The sequence below is a fragment of the Pseudophryne corroboree genome, chromosome 7 (assembly GCF_028390025.1).
Source record: "Pseudophryne corroboree isolate aPseCor3 chromosome 7, aPseCor3.hap2, whole genome shotgun sequence".
Taxonomy (NCBI): Eukaryota; Metazoa; Chordata; class Amphibia; order Anura; family Myobatrachidae; genus Pseudophryne; species Pseudophryne corroboree.
Genome location: NC_086450.1, coordinates 393,400,128 through 393,422,306, shown reverse-complemented (window position 1 = coordinate 393,422,306; position 22,179 = coordinate 393,400,128). Strand labels below are relative to the sequence as shown.

The 22,179-nt window shown below is 46.6% G+C and overlaps 1 protein-coding gene across 3 annotated transcripts in view; it reads right to left on the bottom strand.

The window, feature by feature from the left end:
• Positions 1–22,179, bottom strand: part of TTYH3 (tweety family member 3) — a 249,378-nt gene that overhangs the window by 24,899 nt on the left and 202,300 nt on the right. For 2 of the 3 annotated variants that reach the window (XM_063934627.1, XM_063934628.1), the window contains exons 8-12: positions 15,344–15,399; positions 13,367–13,459; positions 11,893–11,985; positions 11,671–11,807; positions 7,172–7,348 (exon numbers count right to left, since the gene is read on the bottom strand). In XM_063934627.1, coding sequence (XP_063790697.1) covers positions 7,172–7,348; positions 11,671–11,807; positions 11,893–11,985; positions 13,367–13,459; positions 15,344–15,399 — 556 coding nt within the window. Of the gene's footprint in view, positions 1–7,171; positions 7,349–11,666; positions 11,808–11,892; positions 11,986–13,366; positions 13,460–15,343; positions 15,400–22,179 lie in introns of those variants that run through there. The other variant, XM_063934629.1, reaches the window with a different exon arrangement.

Sequence of the window (22,179 nt, the reverse complement as noted above, 5' to 3'; positions counted from 1 at the left end):
TTTACTCACCGGTAAATCTATTTCTCGTAGTCCGTAGTGGATGCTGGGAATTCCGTAAGGACCATGGGGAATAGACAGGCTCCGCAGGAGACTGGGCACTCTAAAAGAAAGATTAGGTACTATCTGGTGTGCACTGGCTCCTCCCTCTATGCCCCTCCTCCAGACCTCAGTTAGGACACTGTGCCCGGAAGAGCTGACACAATAAGGAAGGATTTTGAATCCCGGGTAAGACTCATACCAGCCACACCAATCACACCGTATAACTCGTGATATTATACCCAGTTAACAGTATGAAATATAACAGAGCCTCTCAACAGATGGCTCAACAATAACCCTTTAGTTAGGCAATAACTATATACAAGTATTGCAGACAATCCGCACTTGGGATGGGCGCCCAGCATCCACTACGGACTACGAGAAATAGATTTACCGGTGAGTAAAATCTTATTTTCTCTGACGTCCTAGTGGATGCTGGGAACTCCGTAAGGACCATGGGGATTATACCAAAGCTCTCAAACGGGCGGGAGAGTGCGGATGACTCTGCAGCACCGAATGAGAGAACTCAAGGTCCTCCTCAGCCAGGGTATCAAATTTGTAGAATTTTGCAAACGTGTTTGCCCCTGACCAAGTTGCAGCTCGGCAAAGTTGTAAAGCCGAGACCCCTCGGGCAGCCGCCCAAGAAGAGCCCACTTTCCTCGTGGAATGGGCTTTTACTGATTTAGGATGCGGCAATCCAGCCGCAGAATGCGCCAGCTGAATTGTGCTACAAATCCAGCGAGCAATAGTCTGCTTAGAAGCAGGAGCACCTATTTTGTTGGGTGCATACAGGATAAAAAGCGAGTCAGTTTTCCTGACTCCAGCCGTCCTGGAAACATAAATTTTCAAGGCCCTGACTACGTTCAGTAACTTGGAATCTTCCAAGTCCCTACTAGCCGCAGGCACTACAATAGGTTGGTTCAAGTGAAAAGCTGATACCACTTTAGGGAGAAACTGGGGACGAGTCCTCAATTCTGCCCTATCCATATGGAAAATCAGATAAGGGCTTTTACATGACAAAGCTGCCAATTCTGACACACGCCTGGCCGAAGCCAAGGCCAATAACATGACTACTTTCCACGTGAGATATTTCAGATCCACAGTTTTAAGTGGCTCAAACCAATGTGATTTCAGGAAACTCAACACCACGTTGAGATCCCAAGGTGCCACAGGAGGCACAAAAGGGGGCTGAATACGTAGCACTCCCTTTACAAATGTCTGAACTTCAGGCATTGAAGCCAGTTCTTTCTGGAAGAAAATCGACAGAGCCGAAATCTGGACCTTAATGGAACCCAATTTTAGGCCCATAGTCACTCCCGACTGTAGGAAGTGCAGAAAACGACCCAGCTGAAATTCCTCTGTAGGGGCCTTCCTGGCCTCACACCACGCAACATATTTTCGCCAAATACGGTGATAATGGTTTGCGGTTACTTCTTTCCTGGCTTTTATCAGCGTAGGAATGACTTCCTCCGGAATGCCCTTTTCCTTTAGGATCCGGAATTCAACCGCCATGCCGTCAAACGCAGCCGCGGTAAGTCTTGGAACAGACAGGGCCCCTGCTGTAGCAGATCCTGTCTGAGCGGTAGAGGCCATGGGTCCTCTGATATCATTTCTTGAAGTTCTGGGTACCAAGCTCTTCTTGGCCAATCCGGAACCACGAGTATCGTTCTTACTCCTCGCCTTCTTATTATTCTCAGTACCTTTGGTATGAGAGGCAGAGGAGGGAACACATAAACCGACTGGTACACCCACGGTGTCACTAGAGCGTCCACAGCTATCGCCTGAGGGTCCCTTGACCAGGCGCAATATCTCTTTAGTTTTTTGTTGAGGCGGGACGCCATCATGTCCACCTGTGGCCTTTCCCAACGGTGTACCAACAGTTTGAAGACTTCTGGATGAAGTCCCCATTCTCCCGGGTGTAGGTCGTGTCTGCTGAGGAAGTCTGCTTCCCAGTTGTCCACTCCCGGAATGAACGCTGCTGACAGTGCTATGACGTGATTTTCCGCCCATCGGAGAATCCTTGTGGCTTCTGCCATCGCCATCCTGCTTCTTGTGCCGCCCTGTCGGTTTACATGGGCGACTGCCGTGATGTTGTCTGATTGGATCAGTACCGGCTGGTTTTGAAGCAGGGGCCTTGCCTGACTTAGGGCATTGTAAATGGCCCTCAGTTCCAGAATATTTATGTGTAGGGACGACTCCTGACTTGACCAAAGTCCTTGGAAATTTCTTCCCTGTGTGACTGCCCCCCAGCCTCGAAGGCTGGCATCCGTGGTCACCAGGACCCAGTCCTGTATGCCGAATCTGCGGCCCTCTAGAAGATGAGCACTCTGCAGCCACCACAGCAGAGACACCCTGGTCCTTGGAGACAGGGTAATCAGTCGATGCATCTGAAGATGCGATCCCGACCACTTGTCCAAGAGGTCCCACTGGAAGGTCCTTGCATGGAACCTGCCGAATGGAATTGCTTCGTATGAAGCCACCATTTTTCCCAGGACTCGTGTGCAGTGATGCACCAATACCTGTTTTGGTTTCAGGAGGTCTCTGACTAGAGATGACAGCTCCTTGGCTTTCTCCTGCGGGAGAAACACTTTTTTCTGTTCTGTGTCCAGAACCATCCCCAGGAACAGTAGGCGTGTGGAAGGAACCAGCTGTGACTTTGGAATGTTTAGAATCCAGCCGTGCTGTTGTAGCACTTCCCGAGATAGTGCTACTCCGACCAACAACTGCTCCTTGGACCTCGCCTTTATAAGGAGATCGTCCAAGTACGGGATAATTAAAACTCCCTTTTTTCGAAGGAGTATCATCATTTCTGCCATTACCTTGGTAAACACCCTCGGTGCCGTGGACAGTCCAAACGGCAGTGTCTGGAATTGGTAATGGCAATCCTGTACCACAAATCTGAGGTACTCCTGGTGAGGAAGGTAAATGGGGACATGCAGGTAAGCATCCTTGATGTCCAGGGATACCATGTAATCCCCCTCGTCCAGGCTTGTAATAACCGCCCTGAGCGATTCCATCTTGAACTTGAATCTTTTTATGTATGTGTTCAAGGATTTCAAATTTAAAATGGGTCTCACCGAACCGTCCGGTTTCGGTACCACAAACAGTGTGGAATAGTAACCCCGTCCTTGTTGAAGTAGGGGCACCTTGACTATCACCTGCTGGGAATACAGCTTGTGAATTGCCTCTAGCACAGCCTCCCTGCCCGAGGGAGTTGTCGGCAAGGCAGATTTGAGGAAACGGCGGGGGGGAGACGCCTCGAATTCCAGCTTGCACCCCTGAGATACTACTTGAAGGATCCAGGGATCCACCTGTGAGCGAACCCACTGATCGCTGAAATTTTTGAGGCGGCCCCCCACCGTACCTGGCTCCGCCTGTGGAGCCCCACCGTCATGCGGCGGACTTGGAAGAAGCGGGGGAGGACTTTTGTTCCTGGGAACCTGCTGTTTGTTGCAGCTTTTTTCCCCTACCTCTGCCTCTAGACAGAAAGGACCCGCCTTTTCCCCGCCTGTTTTTCTGGGGTCGAAAGGACTGTACCTGATAATACGGCGCTTTCTTAGGCTGTGAGGGGACATGGGGCAAAAATGCTGACTTCCCAGCTGTTGCTGTGGAAACTAGGTCTGAGAGACCATCCCCGAATAACTCCTCACCCTTATAAGGCAAAACTTCCATGTGCCTTTTTGAATCTGCATCCCCTGTCCACTGCCGAGTCCATAAGCCTCTCCTAGCAGAAATGGACAATGCACTTATTCTAGATGCCAGCCGGCAGATCTCCCTCTGTGCATCTCTCATGTATAAGACTGAGTCTTTTATATGCTCTACGGTAAGCAATATAGTGTCCCTGTCTAGGGTGTCAATATTTTCCGACAGGGAATCTGACCATGCAGTAGCAGCACTGCACATCCATGCTGAAGCAATAGCTGGTCTCAGTATAACACCTGTGTGTATACAGACTTCAGGATAGCCTCCTGCTTTCTATCAGCAGGTTCCTTTAGGGCGGCCGTATCCGGAGACGGTAGTGCCATCTTTTTTGACAAACGTGTGAGCGCTTTATCCACCCTAGGGGGAGTTTCCCAACGTGACCTATCCTCTGGCGAGAAAGGGAACGCCATTAGTAACTATTTAGAAATTACCAATTTTTTATCGGGGAAAGCCCACGCTTCTTCACACACTTCATTTAATTCTTCAGATGGGGGAAAAACTATTGGTAGTTTTTTCTCCCCAAACATAATACCCTTTTTTGAGGTACCTGGGTTTATATCAGAAATGTGTAATACCTCTTTCATTGCCTCAATCATGCAACGAATGGCCCTAGTGGACATTAAATTTGACTCTTCGTCGTCGACACTGGTATCAGTATCCGTGTCGACATCTGTGTCTGCCATCTGAGGTAGTGGGCGCTTTAGAGCCCCTGATGGCCTTTTAGTCGTCTGGGCAGGCACGAGCTGAGAAGCCGGCTGTCCCGCATTTGGCATGTCGTCAAATTTTTTATGTAAGGAGTCGACACTTGCACGTAATTCCTTCCATAAGTCCATCCACTCAGGTGTCTGCCCCGCAGGGGGTGACATCACATTTATAGGCATCTGCTCTGCCTCCACATAAGCCTCCTCATCAAACATGTCGACACAGTCGTACCGACACACCGCACACACACAGGGAATGCTCTTAACAGGAGACAGGACCCCACAAAAGCCCTTTGGGGAGACAGAGAGAGAGTATGCCAGCACACACCAGAGCGCTATATAATGCAGGGACTAACTGAATTATGTCCCCTTATAGCTGCTATAAGTTATACTGCGCCTAAATTTAGTGCCCCCCCCTCTCTTTTTTACCCTTTCTGTAGTGCAGACTGCAGGGGAGAGCCAGGGAGCTTCCTTCCAGCGGAACTGTGAGGGAGAAATGGCGCCAGTGTGCTGAGGGAGATAGCTCTGCCCCTTTTTCGGCGGACTTTCCCCCCGCTTTTTTATGGATTCTGGCAGGGGTAATTATCACATATATAGCCTCTGGGGCTATATATTGTGATTATTTTGCCAGCCAAGGTGTTTTTATTGCTGCTCAGGGCGCCCCCCCCGCCCCCCCCCCCCAGCGCCCTGCACCCTCAGTGACCGGAGTGTGAAGTGTGTATGAGGAGCAATGGCGCACAGCTGCAGTGCTGTGCGCTACCTTGGTGAAGACTGAAGTCTTCTGCCGCCGATTTTCCGGACCATCTTCATGCTTCAGGCTCTGTAAGGGGGGCGGCGGCGCGGCTCCGGGAACGAACACCAAGGACGGGTCCTGCGGTCGATCCCTCTGGAGCTAATGGTGTCCAGTAGCCTAAGAAGCCCAAGCTAGCTGCAAGCAGGTAGGTTCGCTTCTTCTCCCCTTAGTCCCTCGTTGCAGTGAGCCTGTTGCCAGCAGGTCTCACTGTAAAATAAAAAACCTAACATATACTTTCTTTCTAGGAGCTCAGGAGAGCCCCTAGTGTGCATCCAGCTCGGCCGGGCACAGAAATCTAACTGAGGTCTGGAGGAGGGGCATAGAGGGAGGAGCCAGTGCACACCAGATAGTACCTAATCTTTCTTTTAGAGTGCCCAGTCTCCTGCGGAGCCCGTCTATTCCCCATGGTCCTTACGGAGTTCCCAGCATCCACTAGGACGTCAGAGAAATGTAATTTGGTCTGTATGTGGCCATTAGACACATGAAAAAGATCAGTCTGAGCGGCTTCCTCGCTAAAGTATTTTTATCCTGTAATTTGATGTGAATTAAAAAATAACTAGCACCAAGTTGCTAGGAAAATACAAGGTTCTACGTAGTTGATTTTGAGTATCACTAGATTCCCACTTGCATCCATTTACGCTTTATATACTACTTACAGTAGCTGAGGTGTAACATTTTTCCCGATCTGGTAGATCACCCTGAAGGGCTAATGGCACAGGGCTGCTCCTTTCTCAGCCATTACCACCTGTTTGTCTCTAACAGGCAACAGCAGCATCAGTACGCCTGCATTCTGCAAGTAGTGGCTGAAGGAAGCACATGGAGAACACTGCAGTGCAGCTGTAACCACCAGCCATATTGGGAGAACGCTGCACTGTTGTGGGTGATAGGCAGATCGAGGCATCCAGCATACAGGATCATGTGAGCTCTTGCAGATCATCCCTGAGTGAGCGGGCACTTTCCTGCATATCTGGGTTGTAAATCTAAGGGGACCATTCGATTGTACGGGTGGTCTTCAGTATGCCGACTGACGGGATCCCGGCACACAGTATACCGGTGCCGGAATCCCTACAGCCGGCATACCGACACTTATTCTCCCTCGTGGGGGTCCACGAGCCCCCTGGAGGGAGAAAAAGAATAGTGTAGCGCGCGTAGCGCGCCACCGTCCCCGCATCGCGCCACCGTGCCCGCAGCATGGCGAGCGCAGCGAGCCTGCAAGGGGCTCATTTGCGCTCGCCACACTGTCGGTAAGCCAGCGGTCGGGCTCCCAGCGCCGGTATGCTGGTCGCCGGCAGCCCGACCGCCGGCATATCATACTGAACCCCGATTGTACAACAGGAGCTTTACACACATAAGGGTCTATTCGATTGAAGTCGTAATTGTCGTCAAGTTGGAAAGACGGCACTTTACGACTTTTTTAGGTCGAATCAGAATTCAATCTATTCAACTCAGTTTTCCGACTTGTTGGAAAACAGGTGGTTCGGTGGATCAGCCGCGGATCCACATATTTTGTCGAATTTGCAGCCTTTTCTGACAGGTTTTTGGACCGTTTTCGACAATGCTGATTCGACTTCAAAAAAAGTTGAATTAGCATTGTCGAAATGGGCAAAACCTGTCGGAAATGCCCGCAAATTGAAACGGTCGGATCCTCTCCGTCGGAGAGGATCAGACAGGCATTGAATAACAGCAATTACCTCCCTGGGCCATGGACAGAAATAATGAAGAGACATAATAGGAAGCCATTCCGGCATCTCCCCCAAAGAATTCTCAGGGCAATAAAGAAGAGGCAATGACGCTATGCACAGGTTTATAGCAGGTTAACAGAACACACTTATATTCAAGTAAAACTATTCAGAACCAGTGGAATATTCTATAGAGGCACAGTGCACTACAGGAAAGAGGCCGATCACAGGTAATCCAACTATACATAATGGTAACTCACATGTACTCTGTCACAGGTGCATTGCTGACTGTGTGTGCGGCTGCTGGGATACTGGTCTCACTGCCATAGCTGCTCCCACAGCTGTACAAACTGGGCATGTGCACCCGGTACAGGTTATCATGAGTCTGTCGTGTCCCCGGTGTGGTGGTCTCCTCTTCCCCCTCTTCATAGCTGGCCCTAATAGGCGGAAAGGCGACACTCACATGACCACAGCAAATTCAGAAGAAAAGGGAAAATATCTGAATGAAAGCAACACTCAATGGCATGGAACATGCAAATGCTTTTTCCTGGGTGTAACTATATTTATTAGCAGCAGAGCAGTTCTCCTGCTGACCGTGTCTGTGTGCCACAAAGTACAGCTTTGTAAATGGTAACATGCAGTAATGTAACCTAATAAGTTATCCCAAGTCCACGGACTGCAGTTACAAACCTCTATCTTATTACATAAACAATAAGGGGAATATACACTGCTCAAAAAAATAAAGGGAACACTAAAATAACACATTCTAGATCTGAATGAATGAAATATTCTTATTAAATACTTTGTTCTTTACATAGTTGAATGTGCTGACAACAAACTCACACAAAAATTAACAATGGAAATCAAATTTATTAACCCATGGAGGTCTGGATTTTGAGTCACCCTCAAAATTAAAGTGGAAAAACACACTACAGGCTGATCCAACTTTGATGTAATGTCCTTAAAACAAGTCAAAATGAGGCTCAGTAGTGTCTGTGGCCTCCTCGTGCCTGTATGACCTCCCTACAATGCCTGGGCATGCTCCTGATGAGGTGGCGGATGGTCTCCTGAGGGATCTCCTCCCAGACCTGGACTAAAGCATCCGCCAACTCCTGGACAGTCTGTGGTGCAACGTGGCATTGGTGGATGGAGCGAGACATGATGTCCCAGATGTGCTCAATTGGATTCAGGTCTGGGGAACGGGCCGGCCAGTCCATAGCATCAATGCCTTCGTCTTGCAGGAACTGCTGACACATTCCAGCCACATGATGTCTAGCATTGTCTTGCATTAGGAGGAACCCAGGGCCAACCGCACCAGCATATGGTCTCACAAGGGGTCTGAGGATCTCATCTCGGTACCTAATGGCAGTCAGGCTACCTCTGGCGAGCACATGGAGGGCTGTGCGGCCCCCCAAAGAAATGCCACCCCACACCATTACTGACCCACTGCCAAACCGGTCATGCTGGAGGATGTTGCAGGCAGCAGAACGTTCTCCTTGGCGTCTCCAGACTCTGTCACATGTGCTCATTGAGAACCTGCTTTCATCTGTGAAGAGCACAGGGCGCCAGTGGCGAATTTGCCAATCTTGGTGTTCTCTGGCAAATGCAAAACATCCTGCACGGTGTTGGGCTGTAAGCACAACCCCCACCTGTGGGCGTCGGGCCCTCATGCCACCCTCATGGAGTCTGTTTCTGATCGTTTGAGTAGACACATGCACATTTGTGGCTTGCTGGAGGTCATTTTGCAGGGCTCTGGCAGTGCTCCACCTGTTCCTCCGTGCACAAAGGCAGAGGTAGTGGTCCTGCTGCTGGGTTGTTGCCCGCCTACGGCCTCCTCCACGTCTCCTGATGTACTGGCCTGTCTCCTGGTAGCACCTCCATGCTCTGGGCACTACGCTGACAGACACAGCAAACCTTCTTGCCACAGCCCGCATAGATGTGCCATCCTGGATAAACTGCACTACCTGAGCCACTTGTGTGGGTTGTAGGGAGGTCATACAGGCACGAGGAGGCCACACACCCTACTGCGCCTCATTTTGACTTGTTTTAAAGACATTACATCAAAGTTGGATCAGCCTGTAGTGTGTTTTTCCACTTTAATTTTGAGGGTGACTCCAAATCCAGACCTCCATTGGTTAATAAATTTGATTTCCATTGAAATTTTTGTGCGATTTTGTTGTCAGCACATTCAACTATGTAAAGAACAAAGTATTTAATAAGAATATTTCATTCATTCAGATCTAGGATGTGTTATTTTAGTGTTCCCTTTATTTTTTTGAGCAGTGTATATATATATATATATATATATATACACACACACACACACACACATACATACATATACATACATATATATATATATATATATATATATATATATATATATATAAGACAAATAGCGGCACTCCTGGCGGGTTTGCAATAAGACTCAAGAGACCCTGGTCCAGCAACGTTTCGGAATTACCTGTAGCCTGAGGACGGAGTAAATTCCGAAAAGTTGCTGAACCAGGGTGTCTTGAGTCTTATTGCAAGCCCGCCAGGAGTGCCGCTATTTGTCTCATATGTTTATCCCCATGAGCTAAGCACCGCGGCAGATACACTATTAAGGAGACTTGGAGTACCTACTAATCTGGACATATATATATATATATATATATATATATATATATATATACACATATACACATACATTTTTGGGTAAAGAAAGCTTTATAGCGAATTGCAGTTGTTTCTAAGGGGCACATTAATCACAATCCGCATCTCAGATATGGTTGACATAAAATAATTTCACCTACATTCACAATGCAACATTTGCAAATATTGCATGACTGTATTATACATATACTGGGACAGAGCTTGCGAGAAAGCTCTGTACCAGCGAATCCCCTCCCCACAATTCTCGGGGGTCAGCACATGTGACATCTACCCGTCCACAGAGCTCCTGTCTGAATCTGCCCCCCGGATGTGCTATGTGCTACTGCTCCCAGAATATAATGAAATAGAACTTTCCTACACCCAGGAATCGGCTCCTTCTCTGTGGCCCGGTCGGATCATCTGTGTGTTTTTCTTTTTCTTTACTTTCTATTACAACTAATTTATGTTCTCTGTGATCAGCCTGTGGTCTGTCAGCCGTCTCCAGGCTCTGTTCTGCTTGTCAGCATGTAAGATGTAGGGGATATGGACCAAAAGCCTCAATAGCGCAATCTGAAGATGGCATCATTTTCATGAGGCTCCCACTATTATTACAGGTTGAGTCTCCCTTATCCAAAATGCTTGGGACCAGAGGTATTTTGGATATGGGATTTTTCCGTATTTTGGAATAATTGCATACCATAATGAGATATCATGGCGATGGGGCCTAAATCTAAGCACAGAATGCATTTATGTTACATATACACCTTATACACACAGCCTGAAGGTAATTTTAGCCAATATTTTTTATAACTTTGTGCATTAAACAAAGTGTGTCTACAGTCACACAATTCATTTATGTTTCATATACACCTTATACACACAGCCTGAAGGTCATTTAATACAATATTTTGAATAACTTTGTGTACTAAATAAAGCTTGTGTACATTGAGCCATCAAAAAACAAAGGTTTCACTATCTCACTCTCACTCAAAAAAGTCCGTATTTCGGAATATTCCGTATTTCGGAATATTTGGATATGGGATACTCAACCTGTATTATTTTACAATTTGACTTTAGTAAATGTGAAACAGATCACATCTCCTGTTGCAGGCATGGCAAATGTAATCTGAATACTAAAAATATGCACATTGGAGGGCATGGAGAATAATTTAGCAAATTCTCCACCAAAAGCCCTTTGATACATTTTTAATGATACTAAAACAATGTGAATAGCATTTTCACATTGTTTTAGTACAAAAATATATAAATGTGCCCCTTAGTATTTCTTTATATTGAATTACGCCAGAAAATAAATTTTGCTTGTCACAAAACAGACACAAGGTGGCAGCAGTGTGGAAATTTGTAATTCTATCAAACCATGTATGAATTACATTGTAATGTGACATCACTCTCCTCATATAGATAGAAGACAGGCAACTGCCATCTGTATGGTTGCAGGGATGCTAAGAAGGGGGTGCAGCGGGTACTAATTGCCCGGACTTTGGCTGGTCTGGGGAGCCCGGCGATGCTAAGGAGGAGGAGGAGTGCCCCCTCCACATCTCACAAAAGCAAAGAGCATGGTATTTTTCCTACTTATTTTACCTAATGATGACCACGCCCCTGTGCTTGGCCACACCCCCATTTGCACCTGTGCCCGCAGTATGTCTCTGTGGCCCTTTATGGGTCGCATAAGCATTATTTAAATGAAATTAAGTCTGGTACACAAATTATTTTTCTACATTAGTTGTAACATTATTTTGCATAAAAATAAGAGATTAACTAATGTTATTAAGGAGAGGAGGCTTCTAAACTGTAATATAATTAAAGCGGAAAGAATGTCCTTTTTAGAGGATTAAATATCGGATTAAATATCTTCCAGATCACCGGATGCCTTCTTATCTGACAGCACCCTCTGCAGATCTCCAGGAGACTGGAAAACTTATGTAAGAAGAGCTGGCAGAGTAATTACTTTACCAATACAATTTTCCTGTAATGCAGGTAGAGCGGGTCAGTGTTAGCTATTACTGTCCCTGATCTTCACAGCCTGGCACCCGTCAGCCTCTCCTGTATGCAGAGATGGGAACACGCACAGACACACAGAAAGTAAGTACTGTTACTCACATACCTCCTCTGCTGCCAGGTGTGGGGCACGCTGCAGACAATGGAGCTGAACATCAGGGCAGTGACAAAGGAGAAAAGGACCAGGTAGATGAGCCCCTCCACTCCGTCATAACAGAAGCCAGTGAGAGACTGGACATAGTCCTTATAGGGAAGAAACAAGAGTCACATCTTAGTCTCCGCAGGGAGAGGTTGGTGAGACCAATCATAGACGCTACCCGCCACTTACCAAGTGCAAGCCACGGCAGTCCACCAAAGCTGTGAGGTGCTGCAGGTTAATCTCAGTTGAGTTAAGGACTCCTTGGATGTTAACAAGCTTGTCCTATAAGAGATAAAAAAAAATAATAATAATTGTTCTCTGGAAAGCTGGTTTGTATAAAATCATCTTTCAAGGACATTTAAACCAAAACACAAAATGAACTGTAGTTCTGGAAATGGACTGCCTACGTACCGATCCTAAGACCCAAAGCCTTATGCTACCATCAGGTAGTAGATGTTTACATTGTATAAGACATATGATTGCAGATACTCATATTTAGGGGTACATTTACTAAGGGGGTCATTCCGACCCGATCGCACGCTGCAGTTGTTCGCAGCGAAGCTATCAGGTCAGAACTGTGTATGCGCCGGCGCCGCAGTGTGCAGGCGCAAGCCAGACGGCCAGAGGCCGTCGTTACCTAGCATTTGCTGGGTGGGAAGGGATGGCACGGCAGCGTTTGGCCGTTGTTTTGTGGGCGCAGTCCGGCCAACGCAGGCGTGGCCGGACCGTGCGGGGGCGTGCCAAAGCGGCTGCGTGACGTCACACGCAGCCACTGCGACCCAGAGCAGCGACGAGTAACTCCCGGCCAGCCGCAGAAGCTGCGCTGGACGGGAGTTACTCTTCAAGTACATCGCCGCTGTGAGATGCTTTTGTACTTGTGCGGGGGGGACGGGGATGGGACGACTAGCCCTGTGCTGGGCATCCCCCCGCATGTCTGGGAAGATGATCGTAGCTGTGCTAAATTTAGCACAGCTATGATCAACTCAGAATGACCCCCTAATTTGGGAGTTCTTTTTAAGATGGGATGTTGCCCATAGCAACCAATCAGATTCCAGGTATCATCTTCTAGAAGGTGCTAGATAAATGAGAAGTAGAATCTAATTGGTTGCTATGGGCAACATCCCATCTTAGTAAATTTACCCCTTAAATGCACTCTATGTACCACTTCATTAAAATCATAAGCAAACTTGGCTCCTGTCCAACAGGAATAGAAATTGTAATAAAAATTGGAGATTAAACGTTCTCACAAGGCCTTTGATTAGGTACGGAGCACCTTTTTGTATTCAAATGTCATCTCCAGATTATTAGCCAATCAGAAAATCAGACTGTTCACAGAAGCACAGGGTAAATCAGGAGTGGAGTGGCTGTGCTACTCTTATGGGATTCAGTGTGACCTATCCTCTCCTCAGTGTGACTGTGCCAGTGAGGGGCAGTGTCATGGTGCAGTGAGAAGAAAGAAGGAAAACCAGAAACACCAGCCAGAGATTTATATAGTGGTAGGAGCAGGGTCCCCAGCAACGGGAGTGATATTGTGAGGTTCCTGTAACACTGATGCAGGATGTGTGTTCTGGCAAACACTCCTATATGAGACCAAGGCTATATTTCAACATGTTTAAACTTTAGCAAAAAGAAAATAAAAATAGAAGAAAGTGGCGGATCTTACCACAGACTTCGGGTAATCTTTAACTGCTGAACGCAAGAGATCCAGAACATCATCCTGCATCTCCACCAGAGCTTTATGACCACTTGATAACATCTATATACGAGACAGACAGGGATGTTATCGATTTATACAAGAAAATACAACAATAACCTTTGATTTTAGAACAAACACATGCAATCATCAACTGGCTGTATCATGGGAATAAATACTAAATCCCTGTGGTGGGGATGCCGGTGACCATATGACCAACAGTACCCCTTTCCCCCGCCCTACCCCTTGGGGGTGGCGGCTAGTACTAACCCTCTAGGGGTATCTGCTATGGCTAGCCCCCGGTGGGTGGCGGCTAGTGCCTAATCCTAACCACCCGCCAGGTCCTAACACTGACCTAGAACCCAGATATTCACCTTTAGGTTGTTGGCTGTCGGTAATCCGGACCCGGTCTCCTGAGCGGTGATGGGATTCCAGCACCGGTCACATGACACCAGCATTATGCCGGCTGGGATACTGAACCATGCCGTATCATGTGGGAGGAACAGCTTCCATCTATATGGTTACCAAGTTTCTGCACCTAACATCTGCCACTAATGGAGGGGGGACGGTGACTTCTACATGGGTGGTCTTCACTTTGTCGGCGGTCGGGCTCCTGGCGTCCAGCATACAGGCGCCGGAATCCTGCCACCGTGCCCGCAAGGGGCTCATTTGTGCTCGCCCAGCTGTCTGTATGCCTGCGGCCGGGATTCCGGCGCCTGTATGCTGGTCGCCGGGAGCCCCGACCGCCGGCAGCACATACTACACCCCTTCTACACAACTGAGCGTTATTCTCATCTCATCTGCTATGTGCCATGTTCTAGAAGGTAGGCAACGTGCGGCACTCCAGCTGCTGTGGAATTTGACATCCCAGCATGCCCTGCCACAGTTTTGATGTTAGGGCATGTCAAAACTTTGGCAAGGCATGCTGGGATGCGTGGTTCCACAACTGCGTGAGTGCCACATGTTGCCTACCTCTGTTCTTTTAGACCAGTGAAGCTCCTATAATAGCTAGAAGCAGATATTGTCTTTGAAGGGGTTAAGTATATTTGACCAACGGACGGGATGCTGACGGTAACAATACTGAAGCCGGCAACCCGATGTTTGAAAGGGATCCGGTCTGAAGATCGACAGTGCCTAGGTCGAAAATGTTTCGGTCAACATGTTTTCAAGGTCGACAGGGTTTCTAGGTCGACATGTTCTATATCGACAGGTCGAAGGGTCAATATGAGGGTTTTTTTTTTTTAAATCCTTTTTTTTTAAACTTTTTCATACTTAACGGTCCACGTGGACTACGATTGGAACGGTAATCTGCCCGAAGCATGGCGCGCGAAGCGAGCCATGCGAGGGGACACAGTGCACTAATTGGGCTTCCCGGTCACTGTACGGAGAAAACAACACCAAAAAAACATGAAAAACTAATGTCGACCTTTTGACCTGTCAACCTCGAACATGTCGACCTAGAAACCCTGTCGACCTAGTGAATGTCGACCTAGACACTGTCGATGTAATGATCCACACCCGTTTTAAATCCCGACAGGGACGAGATAAGTATGTTACCCCCCTCCCCCTTAATCCTAACCCCGCCCCTTCACAGGTGGCGCCTAAACCCATCCACCCCCCAGCCCTAACCCGGTCGCTATACTTAAGGTCAGGATCCCGGTTCTTGGGGTTCTGGCATCAGTCTCCTGACCATGTCGGGTTTCTGACTGCCAGGATCCTGACAGCCAGCATCTTAACCGCTTCCCCTTTACAAGATATTGCCAGCACTTATGGTATTTGGAACTGGTCCCCCTTGGATGACTCCGCTCTCTTTAGTCACACCAGCAGGAAGAGGACATGGGCAACTAATTGAACTCAAAAAAGCCATAAAGAAATTCACAATTCAAATCTCTAATACATCTAAAAAGGTGCATGTTTCATATGAATACGTATGGCAGACCCACATACCTGCTGGAAAGGATTGGCAGATCCAGGGTTACAGGAAAGATAATAGTTTAAAATTTCTGAAAATAAAAAACAAAAACAAATGTAACACTTATTATTTATTTATTACCAGTTATTTATATAGCGCACACATATTCCGCAGCGCTTTCCAGAGAATATTTGCTCATTCACATCAGTCCCTGCCCCAGTGGAGCTTACAATCTATATTCCCTATCACATGCACACAAATTCACGCTAGGGTTAATTTTGTTGGGAGCCAATTAACCTATCTGTATATTTTTTGGATTGTGGGAGGAAACCGGAGCACCCGGAGGAAACCTTGTGTACTGGACGCATGATGACAGGAGATTGCAGCACAAGCGGTATTATCAGTAAGAGAGAACACAAGTCATTTAGTGTAGAGATCTGGAACCATAGGGAATACAGTGCTGGAAAACCTTTAACATTAAATATACATTGTGTGTTTACAGCCGTCACTTCTAGCGCTGCAATTAGACACAACAGGAACTGTAAATGGATGCTTAAATGCATCTGTAGAAAATCCATTTACAGAAACATTTATTATATAAGCAGGGGTAATAAGATGTACATGGATAGATAAGTGCTCTGCAGTTCCACTTCAATTTCCAGTAGTGCTAATGTTCACCCAAAGGAACTTGGCTTATTCCACGGAGTGCCAGCACGTCTAAGCAGCAAGCACAACATTCACTATGGGGTAAATTTACTAAGATGGGAGGTCTGTTTAAGATGGGTTGCCCATAGCAACCAATCAGATTCTGGGAATGATCTTCTAGAAAGTGCTAGATAAATGAATAGTAGAATCTGATTGGTTGCTATGGGCAACATTCCATCTTAAACAGAACTCCCGTCTTAGTAAATTTACCCCTACATTTCCTGCCTCCACTGCACGGCGCCTGCCAAGCACCACAGCGGTGCTGTATGGGTAAGTCTTAACACATACCACATACTGACCTACAGGGGTTTTCCCAATACCAGTCTCCTCCTGGTATGTACTGTAGTCCGAATGTGGACAGCAATATGCCGACATGATCTGAATTGGGCATTCAAAATGTTGACATGGACGTTATGTCAACAGTCAAAACGCAGACAATCATAGGGCCACGGCCTATTAACTGCAGTAATTTACAGCTGCTAGTAGATTCCCCGGACGCTATCCTATTAGCCCTGATGCGGTCATGCTGATCCCTCAATGCCGGCACTTATTGGTGATTAACCATTGAGAGCAGTGATAACACATGGGTCCGGGAACTTCGGATCCCATGTGTTATTGCCCGAAAACAGGACTTTTTTGTCCCAAAAAAACAGGCTTTAATAGGATAGCCCAATACTCACCATCAGGCTACAATAGTGATATTAGCTTGTTTTTCCGACCAAAAAATGAACTGTGACAGGCACAATGTAGCCAGCTCATGTTAGTGATAGGCTAGGTTGCAGCTAGTTTTAGGGTTAGACTGCGGTTAAGGTTAGGGCTTAAATGCACGAAAAACACTATGTCGACATGCCAACTATAAGCAATGTCGACATTTTGTACCACACCTGGTATATCACATTTGCGGCTCAAGTGCTGATTTTTTAGATCGTTACTATTAATAACAAGAACTCCCAACATCTCCTTCTATTTCTGTACATGTGTATACGAAGGGGTACATTTGCTAAAGTTATAAATCAGAATTGTTGATGTTGCCCATAGAAACCAATAAGATGCTTTTTATCATTTCTCTATTGCCTTTGATTGGTTGCTATGGGGAACATCACCAATCCTCTGTTTTAGAAGTTATAGTAAATTAACCCCAATGCCTCATTCATCACAGCCAGGTGTATAACTACAAGACTTATTTTGGTTTTGCAGGAGAAACTTCCAGGTAGAATGTTCTAAAATCAGAATTGATCCTGGGATTCGAGCCTCAGCAACTCTGCTTTACAGTACATACAACACACAAACCAACACAGCTTCCTCTGTCTGTAGTGCAATCCTCTATAACAGATCCCAGTCCCCACATGTACGAAGAACAATATTCTTACCACATCCCTCTCCTACTCCTGCTACACTATCCGCAGCTACAGGCACCCTATAGGGGATAACTATTGGGATTATTACTGCCAGCAGGCCAGTGACAACAATTCCCAGCAGTCTCCCAGCCACTGCTGCTTTGTGTATTGTTTCTGCAATGAGCATTTATGATAAACAGGGGTCACATAGCAAAGTGGATTTAATGACTTACGCTCAGCATGCATGATTGTATAAGAAGGGTGATCCTGTAATTCGCACGCACATCCTCCATTGCTATGGATCTGGCTGTACTGTGATATGTAATCACGGTGAGCATACTATGCATATACAAGATGAACACAAGTAAACTAACAATTAACATTAGACTATCCCTCTAAAATCCCCATTATTTTTACTATGGGTAAAGAACAAATCAAGAAATGCTAATAGTGTATAACACAAACCGATTTCTACATAGCCTTGGGATGTAGTTGGCATCCCGATGTACGGAGTGCCGGCGGTCAGAAAACCGGCACCAGAATCCCAACAGCTGCCAGAAGGGCTGTGGTAAGGAAGGGTTAGGGTTAGGCTGCGGTAAGGAAGGGTTAGGCTGCAGTAAGGAAGGGTTAGGGTTAGGCTGCGGTAAGGAAGGGTTAGGGGGGAGGGAAGGGAAGGGAAAAGATTAGAATATTTAACCTAACAGTGGCAGGATCTTGGACGTTGGGATGCCGCTGACGGTCTTCTAACCGCCGGCATTCTAAGCTCCGGAAACCCGTACCCAACCCATAGCCACATCTACATTAGTGCCCAAGTCAAAGTTTTGCAAAGATACTAAAGTCCCTGGTAAGGGCAAATACTTATTTAAAAAGGGGAGGGTGGGGGGCGGCATAACACCATCTGCGTCACCCCTGTCTGTCTGCCTCTCCCCTTTACAATGTAAGCTCTCATGGCCCTCTCCCCTCATCTGCTTTTACTTCTCTTACTTGGACTATCTTCTACTCCATACTCCCTACAATGGCACCTAGCCCTCTGTTTCTACCAACCTGATGCTTATCTTAAGGGCCCCATACACTAGAACGATTATGCCCAATTTCAGCCCAATTCGGGACGATATATTGGGTGAAATCGGGCATTTTGGCTGTGAATCCGAGCCAATCCGATGCGCTGCCCCATGAGGGTCGGATTGGCTCCGATCGTTAGTGCTGCACTCGTGATAAGTCGGTTCCCGCAGGCATGGCTGGGATCGCATACGATGTATCGCATGCCAAATGTACCAAATCGTATGGAACCAGTCCCAGGAAGCTCCAGGGAGAGTTCAAGGGAAATCGCCTCCGACTTCAGCCTCAGACATATCGTTGTAGCGTATGGGGCCCTTTAGTGTCTTGTCCCCTGATGCAAAAATGTTTTTATACCATGTACTTGTCCTACATTGCCATGTTCTTGTTTTGATCACTTGTTTATGTGCTTTGTTAGGTGCTGCGGAACTCTAGTGGCACCATATAAATAAACAATAATAATAATAATAATAATAATAAATAATAACACGAGCAGCAACATCGTTCCGTCCTTCATTAACATTGATCAATGTGTACAGAGGTTGCGATACGTCAGCCCGTCTATTGTATGTAAGGTGTAATGATCCTTAAAAACATGTTCATTTTGTTTTAATTTTTAACACAACCTGTAGCACAGTTTAGCTGCCAAATTATAAACTGGTGATTGATTATTATTATTATTATTATTATTATTATTATTAGACTTTGATCTGAAAGGGGAAATATCAGATCGCATATGCCTATTATACAATTCTTCAAAGAACTTTCTATGCTCATTTCAATGGTTTGTTTAGCTTCAGGAAAAAAAAAAGCCATGCCATCAATAATTAAAGACTCTGCAGCAGGCTTGTCTGATTTGCAAATCAGATTTTCTCGGGAACAGACGAACGCTGAATAAATTCCAGGCGGTGAAGGAGAGCGATATCCTGGGATATCCCAGATTTGACGCTCTCTGTTGTGAATTACAGCTGAGACGAGAAGCTGTAAACATCACCTGCTCCCATCTAATTAAAGTCTTTCTTGAACTTCTGAATGTTAATGAGCAGTTCCTGAGCTGTTCCTCAGACAGATCTGCCCTCCATTCTCACCTCAACCAGCCGAGAGAGAAGAATATAGCTTTCAAAACCAACAGAAGGGAATGCTAGCGAAATCTGACACAAAACACACTAAATCCTGTGACTTCTGGCTGTTGCAGGTGTTTTTCTGTTGTTGCTAGGGTTGCCACCTCATGCATCATCGATTCCTGGAGATCCAACCCCTTCCCCAATCCCAACACCCCCCCTCCGCGGCACCAAGCGATATTCATGTAAATAAAATGATGTACCATATTAATAAAATATTTTACGTACAAGCTATCTAAATGATACAGTGTATCTATATAAATGGAACAGTGTATCTATATAAATAGGAATATAATAGTCGCCACTTGGATAAATTACAGGCATTTGGCGCCTTAAAACTAGATTGTGAAAGAAGGAAGAACCATGGAAGTGTAAGTGCTGCACACAACCTTATCAATATCAGGTTAAACAAACAAATGCACTACTAAAAGACGTCTGCTAGTGATTAAAAAATATACATATATCAATATATAACTTGATCCTCTATTTGTTTCATGCATGTTCATTATATTCTAAATATATGTGTGACATGCCTGTCAGCTCTCATTGCTCTTTTCACATGAGCTGGGCCGGCGTTACTTCACCACCGCACAGGGAAACGCTGCAGCGTCATGGCAGCTTCAGCTCAGTCTCGGCTGAACACAGTCTCGCGAGATTTGATGTCATCATCTCGCAAGACAGTCACTGTAGTTCACGGAGTTCCGCGGCTGCCAAGGAACACTGCTGGTGCTCTCAGGGTCCCCTTATTCCTGGAGAATCCAGGAATCTGGGTGAAGGGAAAAGCCTCCTGGAGGGTTGCCACCAAATCCTGGAGAATCCAGGAAATCAGGGAGAGATGGCAACCCAAGTTGTTGCCCCCAATAATACAGACAATACAGCTCAGTCTACTCTACAGGGAAGTACACACGGAGAGATCCGTGCTTAAATTCTAAGCAATCTGACTAGATTGCTTAGATATTAAGCACAGATCTCTCCGTGTGTACTCCGTGTGACAGCGATGTGCGGTCCCGTGCGTCACTATCGCCGGCACTAGATTTGCATGCCAAATCTAATGAGATCGCTCATTTCACTGCTGGGGGAAATGAGCGCCCCCCCTCGTTCAGCACACATCGCGCTGAGTGTGGGGAGAGATGTGTGCTGAGCACAGGGCCGGTTCTTGCCCTTGTGGCGCCCCGGGCAAAGTATAGAGGCGTGGCTTCAAATGGGGGCGTGGTCTGGTTCCCTTCAAAGCGGGGGGCACAGCGGGGCACAGTGGCGGATCTTGCCATGGTGCGGCGCCCTCCGGATGGCGCCGGAGCCCTCCGGAAGGCGGCGCCCCGGGCAAAAGTCCTGCTTGCCCGTGGCAAGATCCGCTACTGGCTGAGCAGTCTATGCTAGATCGCTCAGCACACATCTCCCAGTGTGTACGGGTCTTAAGAAATAGATTATATTATATATTGTTACACATTGTGACCGTCAGCCCAACAAGTCATTGGCTTGGATAATATACGAATATTAGCAGTAATGGACCCTGTGGGCTTCATTGAGAAGTGCAGGAGGCGTTTTGCGTACGTAGATGTCTCCTGCTGTCCAATCATGCTGCAGCTTAAGCGGAACTGCAATCGGCAGGGATCTGCACTTGCGCAGTACAGAACTTGTGCATGCACAAATCTGAAAACATCAGAGATGTACGAAACCATTGGGTTTGTGTACACCGCTGAGGTTGTTCCTTTGTTTCTGCTTATAACAGTTTATGCATCAGAGTATTTGTAGTTCCCTCAAAAAGCTAACCAGCGCATTATGGCAGCTTCCTCAGGGGTGGGACTGCAGTACTAATACGTAAGCTACACAAAACATTATCACCTTCATGATGCTTCCTACATGGAGTTTCACTACAAAAAGATATTTTATATTTCCAGCTGCTAAACACGTATCATTACATGAAATATACAGCTATAATAAATATAGAATTATGTGGCGATGTAGATGTGGTGACGTGTATCAGAATTGGAAAGAATTATATATAAAAAATGTTTTCCTTTTCAGTAAGTCATTGCGAGCTCTGTTGCTATGGAAAAAATTGCGACTACCACTTATTTGTTAATGGTGACTTTATTCTTGCCAGCGTGCGTGAAACATTAAAAGAAGTTGTGACCCTCCACTATCACCCTCACCACTATCATACTGATCTATGACGTGTCATAAGGAGGAGGGAGTGGTCTATGTGCGTGGATGGGAGGTATGGAACCTGACTGGATCCCGACACCACCTATGGTGGGCCGGTAGCTATGCCCAGCATCAATGGAACCTAACCCCCGAGATTTCCTCAGTAAATATTATCCTTCTGAACGAAGTCAGCAATGACCACCATCTAAGCAGCACCAGGACACAGGGAGGATTGGTTTAAGTCAGGCATGTCCAAACTGCGGCCCTCCAGCTGTTGTGAAACTACATATCCCAGCATGCCCTGACACAGTTTTGCTGTCAGAGAATGCTAAAGCTGTGTCAGGGCATGCTGGGATGTGTAGTTTCTCAACAGCTGGAGGGCCGCAGTTTGGACATGCCTGGTCTAAGTGAACAAGCCTCTGTGCCCAACAAAGATGGTTTTAAAGTTGATGATTCTGGAGTTAATCCCAAACTATCACAAGTGCGGGTTTTAGTGGTCACAACATT